The sequence below is a fragment of the Haliotis rubra genome, unplaced genomic scaffold, assembly GCF_003918875.1.
Source record: "Haliotis rubra isolate DU_JTF1 unplaced genomic scaffold, ASM391887v1 Scf147, whole genome shotgun sequence".
NCBI lineage: Eukaryota > Metazoa > Mollusca > Gastropoda > Lepetellida > Haliotidae > Haliotis > Haliotis rubra.
This window is the reverse complement of record NW_025765414.1, coordinates 772176-781641: the sequence shown is the minus strand read 5'-3', so window position 1 is coordinate 781641 and position 9466 is coordinate 772176. Positions and strand designations below refer to the sequence as shown.

The window sequence follows — 9466 nt, the reverse complement described above, 5'->3', positions numbered from 1 at the left end:
TAAATGGCCTATGCTGACCGTGGCCAGCACCCAAGCGTTGTTGGTAGCCTTCTCCCATTCTGGCAGGAATAGAGAGAGGCGGCCTCCTACTGGGATATGGGGTAGGAGCGCGTGCGTGGACCCTAGTAGCGGAGCTGACTGGGTGTGACACACGGCTTGAGCGGCAGCCTGATGGGTTAACGGGAGGTCGGGGCAGACCTCCCGCGCCCGCGAAAAGGCTGGGAGCTAGTCGAGGACTGCTCCTTGCCCCTACCCTTGGCGGACCCGTTCCTCCGCCTACCCCTACCAAGCAGCCGAAGCCAGCCGGCAGACTCGGGCGTAGGCTGCGCCCCGGCGGAGGAAGGTAGAACGGGAGCGCGGGAGCGAGACACCTGTGGGTGCTCCAACAAGGCCTTAGAATCCTTGAAGGAGGTAGCTGCAGCAGCAGCCTCCCATATGACCTGCTGGGCCCCTGGAAAGAGGGTCGCTCCCAGACGGAAAGGGAGGGCCAGGGAGGGCCAGCAAGGTCTGCTGCGTCACTGCCGAGTACCTAGACGTCGACAGCCACAGCTTGCGCATCCCCATGACTGCGCACATCAGTCGACGCTGCAGACCGCAAAGAGTCGCGCGCGAGGTGGGCCTGCACTTCCGATAGCTGACGGAGCAGCACGACATGCGGCGAAACGTCGCCAGCATGCCCCTCCACCTCCAGGGCCGACCTCTGAATAGAGGAGAGGTAGGCCTCGTGGACCACCACCCTGACCTGCTGCATCGCGTTCCGGTAGACCTCCTCGTAGGTCCGGTACGCGTGCCGCAGGGGGGCGCCCACGAGGGCAAAAGGTGGAGTGAGGCGGCTTTGCCGAGCAGCCGGAGCTGCTCCGGAGGAAGCCGAGCCTCCCCCCAGGGCGACGGAAGTGAACACTCACTCGTCAACGATGGGAACTACAAACAGGGAGTCCTCCCCAAGCTGGTAGCGCCGCATGAGATCCGGCAAGTCGAACCGGACTCGGGCACCAGACAAGAGGGGATCAACCACGTCTGAGACCAACGAAGGCAAAATGCGGAGCTGCGTCTGCGAGGGGCAAACGCCTCGCCAGGCAAGCGGAACTCAGCCGAGTCCACGCAACCCACAGGCACCGCAGCTTGGGGTAGGCCCTCGGCAATTCTTTGCCGGACCTCCCGCAGAGCCGAAGCAAAACGGAAGCCTCCGTCATGCTCCTCAACCTCCATAAGCTCCATTGCCTCGGCGCCCGAGCCCGAGTCAGAGGCTGGGTCTCCTCCGAAAGAGGACCCTAACTCCGACCCGGTGGGCTGCCTAACGCTAGGAAGCACAGAAAGGGAAGAGCAGACAGACTGCTCCACGTCGGCGCCAGCAGGCGTGCATGGACCCCGGTCCCGAGACGCTGGAGGCAGGCCAGGCAGAACTGGTGCCTCCGCTCTCATGGGGCGGGAGTGCGCAGGGACCGGAACACCAGGAATACTCAACGGTCCCTGCGCCAACTCCGAGAGGGGGACTGGGAGCACCTCCCCCTCCGGGGCAGCCGAGGCGTCCGGACCTGAAGCCAGAGGCAACGGGTCAACAGACGCCTCAAGGCTGAGGGATCGAGCCGAGCCCGGCGATCCCACCCCCTGACTCTCCGCCCCCCGTCCGGAGTGAGCGAGGAACTCCTGGCGGAGACCTCCAACTGACTCACGAACGAGGGACTTCACAGAGTCCATATGCTGCTGAAACAAGTTTTCCATTATAGACATGTCAAAGCCACCAGTACTGGCGGGAGAGGGGGTTTGGCCACGGGATTTTTTTCCCTTTTTTGACGGCTTTTTAGCCTTAGACGGGGGGACCTGCGTCAGTTCCCCACCCGCCTCACGCATCTCCCGGTAGAAGAGCGTATCTGCCGTCCTCCTCTTTTGGGCCCGGGGGGGAACCCAAGACATATTGGACAAGATTCCGCATCGTGTCCCGTCTTCTCGAGACGGGCAACGCATTGCTCATGCCTGTCGGCCCGTGGAATACTTTGTCCTCGAACAGGATGAAAAGGCCTGAAAGCAAACATGTAGCTAACAGCGGCCAGCAGCATATAAACACGTAGAAAACATTGAAAAATACGTGAAGGTTACCACGGAAAATAATAGTTGGTTTTAATACTCAATATTACGACCACATGGCACGCTAAACTTCCCGCCATGGCAGAGCAACACGTGCGTAAACCACGGGAAAGTTCGCGTATTAGAATTAATACAAAGTCACAATTATGAAACAACCAATTGTAAAGCTTTACTGTTCCTTTCATAAGCAAATAAAGACCATACATACAGGTGGTGTCTGAGACATTCAATTTCTGGTTCGTCAGAAAGTTCAGCTGCGTCCGGCTCATGAAGTATTACATACGTCTGTTCATGGCAGTGACAGCAGAAGGAATGATGATACGGGTCTAGGAGCCTACCCAGTTGGTGCGCATGCGCTAAGGGAGGTAACTCCGTGAGGCAGGGACCGTATAATAAATAAAAGAGTTTATTTATTGTTCAATCTTTTTATTCAAAAAACATTGATACAACTGTCACAGGACATTTTTCAGCAGGAAAATGCATAATATGTACCCCAAGGACGATCTCTATGAAGAAGAATGACAAATACTGTTCCCATCTTTGACTCCGCTCTCAACTTCGTTAACGTCGAGGTAATTTGTGACCTCTGATCTATTACACAGGACCACTTTCAATATCTAGTTCAGAAATTAAATTAGTCGTAGCATCTTCTCCAGAAGACAAAATAATTTTCCGCTCAAAATTCTAATGTTTATATATTGCACAACAATGTAACCTTAGAAGACTTAGATTTGGCTCTTATACACTTCATAAAAAATGCCAAAAGTACAATACTTTTAGTATGAGGACCGACTTTGAATTGAGATTTTTTTTTAAATTGTCCCTTCCTGCCTTTATGTTTTCTGAGAACATCCGAAAAACAATATCGGTGTGGCCGAACTACTTTTACTGTTAATTTAAAAATTAAAAACCGAGACAAGGTAGTGTCACGACATTTATTTCACAGCTTACATGCAGTTTGAAAATTGCCTTCCAGTTGGCTGCAAAATGACCCAATCACCAGTGGGTTAGCACGAGACCTTTTTGGCACTCCTTGCAGAAGGGTTGTAACGCCATTTCATGCGGATATTTCCACCCATGTAACAACCGCCGCAGTAGCCGCCGCACTTTAGCCTGTAATATTCTTTTGTGGACGTGTGGGAGTAGGTGCCGCCGCCGTAAGATCCAGTTGAATACACGGGAGTCTGGGAAAAAAAAAAAAAAAAATGACTTGTGAATTGTTCCATAGAAAACCTAATTACCCAAAGGGTAAAAAAAAGGCAAGGTTGTAGTACAGTTTATCGCAATGGCCGACAGTGATTAGCGACAGTTTGGTAGAAGGTAAAGAAATGAAGCCAATGACGTGAACGGTGGAGTTGGGACGAAATCTAAAATGGCACAAAAGTCAACCGTTTTAGAATTGACATTTGGAATTAGAAATAAGAAATATGAAATTGTAGGTGGAAGCGACATGTCCGAAGTTCGGAAAATTTAAGAAAATGTTGTCTATGGCAAGGTCAATATTTTGAGCCAGAAAAGGTCAAAATTACGCTGTATCGTGCCAAGAACCGGTATGTATGTATTTGCCAGCTGTTGAAGCTACAATATGGTAGCTGAAGTAACTTAATATGAAAGCCATAAACTTTATTGCATAAACCAATGTAAACCGGTTATGAAAGGAAATGTTTCATAACAGAAGTTATGTTATGTGGAAGTCAATGTTAGCTCATTTGTAATATGAAGGTGGCAAGGATCGAGAGTTTGGTTTGTTATGTTAAGACTCTGCTGCAGCGTTTTGGGCGACGATTCCGATGATTCAGAACATGTTATAGAACTTACAGATTTTATCGTAATTCCAGTGCCCCTGAAGTCAACAATGGCGATTCCTTTCCTGTTGCACGACTTCAGTTTCGAGTGGCAGGCGTGTGCTACACCATAGGGGAGACGGACACCAGTTGTTGATGTGGCAAATGTCAAGTCTAACCTGATTACACTCATCGTCTGAAAATAAGATTGTCGTGGGGCATTATTTCAGCAATATCAAGGTGTAGGAAGACAAATGGGCTTTACACATTGTACCCATGTGGGGAATCGAACTTAAGTATTGGTGTTATGAGATAACTCTAACTACCGTCAACCCAAATGAAATGTGCTAGATGTGAAGTCTAGTGTTACACTGTTTAGTCGACACTTGCACCTATAAAAATAGTTTTACAATGACAAAACAACCTGACATTTTATAAATGAATTAGGGACCTAATGTTAATGCCATACATGGCTTGTAAGCGCCTAAAATATTCCCGAAAGTAGTAACGCCCTACTTTCGTGCAATAGTTTTTGGTTATTAGACAATGGTTTGTTGCTCCTTCGAGAGCAGTTTAGATCATGTCGAAAAAAAGCAATCTAGTCTTTGAATGAACTGAAACTAATATCAGGAGTCGAAATTCATATCTAACAGGCTTTGATTAGGCGTAGTTTAAGTACTAACATTGTAGTTAGAGATTGGGAAATATTACTATTTGTGGCGGATTTGGAGTTTATGGAATATAGGCTCGAGAAAAGAATGAGTGGACGGGTGTGTCCACACTGTTGGAATATTGCTGATACAAATATACCGAGATTAGAAACGCACCACATTAAAATGCACCAACGATCCATAGATATCATGGGTACATTTCAGTCCTACGGGGATAGTTCGTATGATATGGGTGGTGCGTTTCTAATGTTGTTCAGTATATATGTATATACAGGAACAAATTTACAATAGACTTTTGTAAAATTGTTTGTCGCTTCTATTGAGTAAAATATGCGTAACTTACCTGTACATTGAGTCGAACCTTTTTGTAGGTAGTTTTTCCCGATTTGTTATTTTTCTTGGGAAGAGGAACGTCTTTGCCTTTACAGTCTAAGTTCCGAGTGTTGGGATAGTAAGCGTAGTTATTTCGCTTTAGGGTGATGTATTCACGAGGAGACCTGGTTTTCATTTTGTAGCAGTAAACCTTGATCTTTTTACCTCTGAGGAGGCTTGGGTTTATCCAATATTCTCCGTCTTTGAAGACACGACACTTGCTCTTGATGCTAGCGCACGAGTTGGCTGTAAGGAGAACCAGTCATGGTCATTTGTGCTTGGTGTGTGGCGGCACACAGAAGTGCGTGTTATATAGATTTCCGTCATGATTTAAGTAATCGTAGGTGCTCGGCGTGACGTGCCAAGTGTACTCTACACTCAAAATATGTCTACACGTGATCAGAAATTGTCAAATTTGTAAAATGAAATAATGTCTAAATTTACAGGAATAGGGCAAATGCAAAATAAGGCATTGGCAAGCGATTATGCATAAACGCTATAGCGATAGCATGTGAAGGGAGAGGTGCAACTGTAAATAGTTTTAGTCGTTTCGAAGTACTTACGTTCACAACTAAAGGTGACTTTAGCCCAGGTGCTGTCGGACAAACATTGGAGGGAAGGCGTGCTCGTTGCTTGAAAGCCCGAGTCGCATGTGTAGGTGGCTTTGGAGCCAACAGTGAGGGAGGAATACTTGACTCTAGATCTTTTGATAGCTGGTGGAGGGCCGCAGACATCTTTAGTCAGCTTCATCAATATTAACATTGTGTCCGCTGTTGCATATTCTAAAATAAATTTAGAGTTTATACAGCAAGTCAACATGATTTATGTTGAAATTGTATTTGGTGAAAAACGTTATGGACAGATCGAGATAAGCTATACCTGGTTGTTGAGCATTTTCGTAAAATTCCATCAATAGCACGGGTGTGTCATGATAAGCGACTATGTTAGGCAGGTGAGTGAGTTTAGTTTTACGCCGCACTCAGCAATATTCCAGCTATAGGGCGGCTGTCTAAATAATCGAGTCTGGATCAGACAATCCAGTGAACAGCATGAGCATTGATCTACGTAATTGTAGACCGATGACATGCGTCAACCAAGTCTGCGAGCCTGATTTACGTTAGGAGGAGGTCAAGGAATGAGCCGAATGAGGTATGGAGCATCGGGCAAGACATATGATTTTCTAAATTAGAAACAAGTTGTTTGAGACAATCATTTAAAGTCTCAATGCGATATTTTGAGATCTCAAGTAGCCTTAGAAGTCAAGTACAGGTGGTGATCAAAGTCACAGTGTGTGAAGACAACACTACAGTAATCTGGGAATTTACGATTACTAAAAGGGGGTTCTGTTGCGAGACGAGTTGGTGAAGGAAATACTTACTATATGAAACTTTCGCCGTTGAAATGTCCGAGTAACCAATCCGCGGATAACTGGTGCCTACATCGTAGTTGCAAACGTGGTACTTCGAGTCTTTGACTATCAGCCATCCTCTGTCGTTATAGCAACCACCCCAGTTTCTGTTGATGTACCATCTCCGATATGTTTTTGCCCTAAGCACATTGAAGTTAAAGAAACCGAATTGAGCATGTGGAGTTTGTATAGACAGGTGCAATAGATGGAATATAGCTGCAAGTTGATCGGAAAACTCCAATTGTTGTCTTACATTAGGCACTTACATGCTGTGAGGTGTCACTTCATAATCATAGTTGTATGCATGAAAAGCTGCTGAAAATCATCAATATCTCAAAGTGTAAAGGAGTAGCAATGACGTTTGTAGGGCTTTGCTGTATACACCAATTTCCAATTTGAGCGAGTTTCGTTTTACGCCGCACTCGGCAATATTACAGCTATAAGGCTGAGAATTGAGTTTGGACAGTGAGCAACAGCATTAGCATCAATCCGCTCAATTGGGAACCGATGACATGTGTCAATCAAGCCAGCGAGCCCGACCACCCGATGCCGTTAGTCGCCATTTCCAATGTAGACCATATGCGAGTTACAAATGAGGCGGCCGTCTGGCATATCGGAAAGTACTAGGACATTGGAAACTGGAAGGGAAAATGTTTAGCGTCTGAGAAGCATGATGATAAAGTTCGTAAACAGGAAAGGTAGAGGGGCCGTGTAGTTCGCTATAGTTCCAATAAGCCCAGAAACATGTGACGTGTAATTTTAGCCCTGAGCTAAATTATACCAAAAAAAGCTTCTTTAACGCCTCAGTGATTTTGTGGCTATTTGTAAATAGACTGGACCAAACGTTAGGGATATGTTGAATTTTGATATTCATAATGATCTAGTAATATAAATACCAATATTCCTAACTTACTTCGTCCAGTAGAAGTCTGGATCCGAAAATCCACCGATTAGTATGCTCATGAATCTACGTAATAGGGATATGACATGAAAGCAAGCGTAATGACGTCATCGTTAGTCGCCAACACCATATCTAACCCAAATCTTCAGGGGTTACATATTTCTAAATTAAATTCTTTACAAAAATTACCGAGACTATTCCTAAGGATAGTATGTACGAATGAGGGATGAGTGAGTAGAGGTCAGGGTGCAGAAAACTGGCATGAACTCCTGGAAATACAAGTTTCTGTAGTACTGGAAGTCATAATTGCATAACTTATACTCACAGCAAGCAGGTGTTCGGGCTGATGTGATAATGTATATTGAGTGGATAGATGAGCACGTATGCACTTGGGATAGCATTATTTGTATGAATGAAGTCTTATGAAGCTGCTGACGCTTGTCGGTACAGTCGACAGGTTGTTTAATCGTATTTAAACACTCGTTTCCCTTCACAAACCCTTCTGTTTAAGTTTGGGTGAGAAGGCTTACCCTTCTAGGCTGAAGAAATTCGTGTAAGATCTTTTAGTTAAATCTTTCCAAGACGATGAAAGAAGTTTTCTTTTTGACAACCAGTTCGTCAGTGTGGTACCAGCTCCATTGAACTCTAATCTCTTCACTATTCTCCCAGCCTTCATGACGTGGATGGCGACCTAATTGAAGGATATTAGCGAGTTTAACGCTGGAGTGAGCAAGATTCCAGTTATGGTGGTGTAAAATCATAGAATGTGAACCAGGCAAGGTATGATTAGTGTAATATTATTTACACAATTTGGATAGGATGACCGTCAAAGTCAAAACCTTCGACCCGATCTTGTTTGTCGACTTTAACAAGCATGGATAACAGGGTTGGTGAATGCAAATTTTAAACCTGATCTTTGAAGAGTATTTGAAGAAGCTTATGTTCAAACGTTAATTTGTTATTCGTGGATTAATTTCAAATTAAAAATATGACAGTTATATAGATCATTAAACAGACCCTAGGGCACAAGGATGTTGGAAGAACAGATCAAGATATTGACAGTGAAGTTTAAGGATGTTGACTCGCTGTGTCGAGGCTGAACCTTAGTGCAAGAGAAGAGAACTGAGGATTATTGCACTTTCGATTTAGTGAGCGAGTTCAGTTTTACGCCGCATTTTGCATTGTTCCCGCAATATCGGGAGAGAAATACCTTTGAAGACCTATTTTGTTCCAGTAGTTGAGAAGAAGACTCCTGAAGTGTGTCGAGCAGGGAAGACTCGCATTTCCAGTGAAGCAGCCGGCAGGCAACTTCGATGAAATCGGCGCATCGTAGGAGACTTTCGGGTTGTACCATGTTGATCTGGAGGATATCTTGTTCCCAGTTACTATTCTCATGGCAAGAATCCAGTCGCCCATGTATACGAAATCTGAAGCATACCATAATGGAGTTTATACGACTACACATGGAAACATGTCTGGAGGGGTGCATGGTTTATGAATTACAGACTTATTCCGTCAGTCATGGAAACTCGCGAAAGCCAATCGGAACTTCGACAAATGGGATAGTACCTAGATCAACTGAGATGTTATAGATACGAGGGCGCATCAGATAGTGACCGATTACTGAAGTGTTCAATTGTTATTGGTTTAAATGAAAGCGCATTTAGATTGCGAGAACTAAACTTGTCGCATGCACTTCATATATCGAAGTGAATCTTTACGTGTAGATACCTACATGCAACCCTATGTGTTGCAAGTTGGTTGCTGTGTAACGCCTCAAAATATTCCTTTTATATGGTGGCGGTGTGTAAACAGTCTGGATCAGACAACCCGGTGATTCAACAGCATGAGCATCAATGTACGTAATTGGGATACCATGACGTGTTCAAGTCAGCGAGTCCGAATACTTGGTATTCGCCTTTGACAAGCATGGGTGGCTGACGACATTGTACTTACATGAGCACTTGAGTGCGCTTGCAGACCATTTCCCGTTAGCTTGACAAGAAATGGTTGTAGAGCCCGATCTGAAGATGTATCCTTTGTTACAAGTGTAGGTAGCAGTGAACCCATACGTAGTTTTCGACGCAACTACTTTAGCGTATCGTACAGCTGGCGGGGTTCCGCAATTTTTTTAACTAAAATTGATAGAAGGGTTATGATGAAGTCAGAAGTTATGTTAAGATTTTGCTAAATACTTATGGTGAAATTTAGTAGCCCAGTCCCCTGATCCCCCATATGTCCAAGT

General features: G+C 45.2%; 1 protein-coding gene across 1 annotated transcript; it reads right to left on the bottom strand.

The window, feature by feature from the left end:
* Window positions 1–3006: 3006 nt before the first annotated feature.
* Window positions 3007–9313, bottom strand: LOC124269751. Its single transcript, XM_046704780.1, has 8 exons — window positions 9178–9313; window positions 8433–8648; window positions 7752–7914; window positions 6291–6460; window positions 5476–5694; window positions 4884–5158; window positions 3904–4065; window positions 3007–3269 (listed from the first exon to the last, which is right to left on the bottom strand). The coding sequence occupies exons 2-8, from the start codon at window positions 8635–8637 to the stop codon at window positions 3093–3095; spliced, it is 1371 nt and encodes a 456-aa protein (XP_046560736.1). The 5' UTR covers window positions 8638–8648; window positions 9178–9313; the 3' UTR covers window positions 3007–3092.
* Between the last annotated feature and the right edge of the window lie 153 nt (window positions 9314–9466).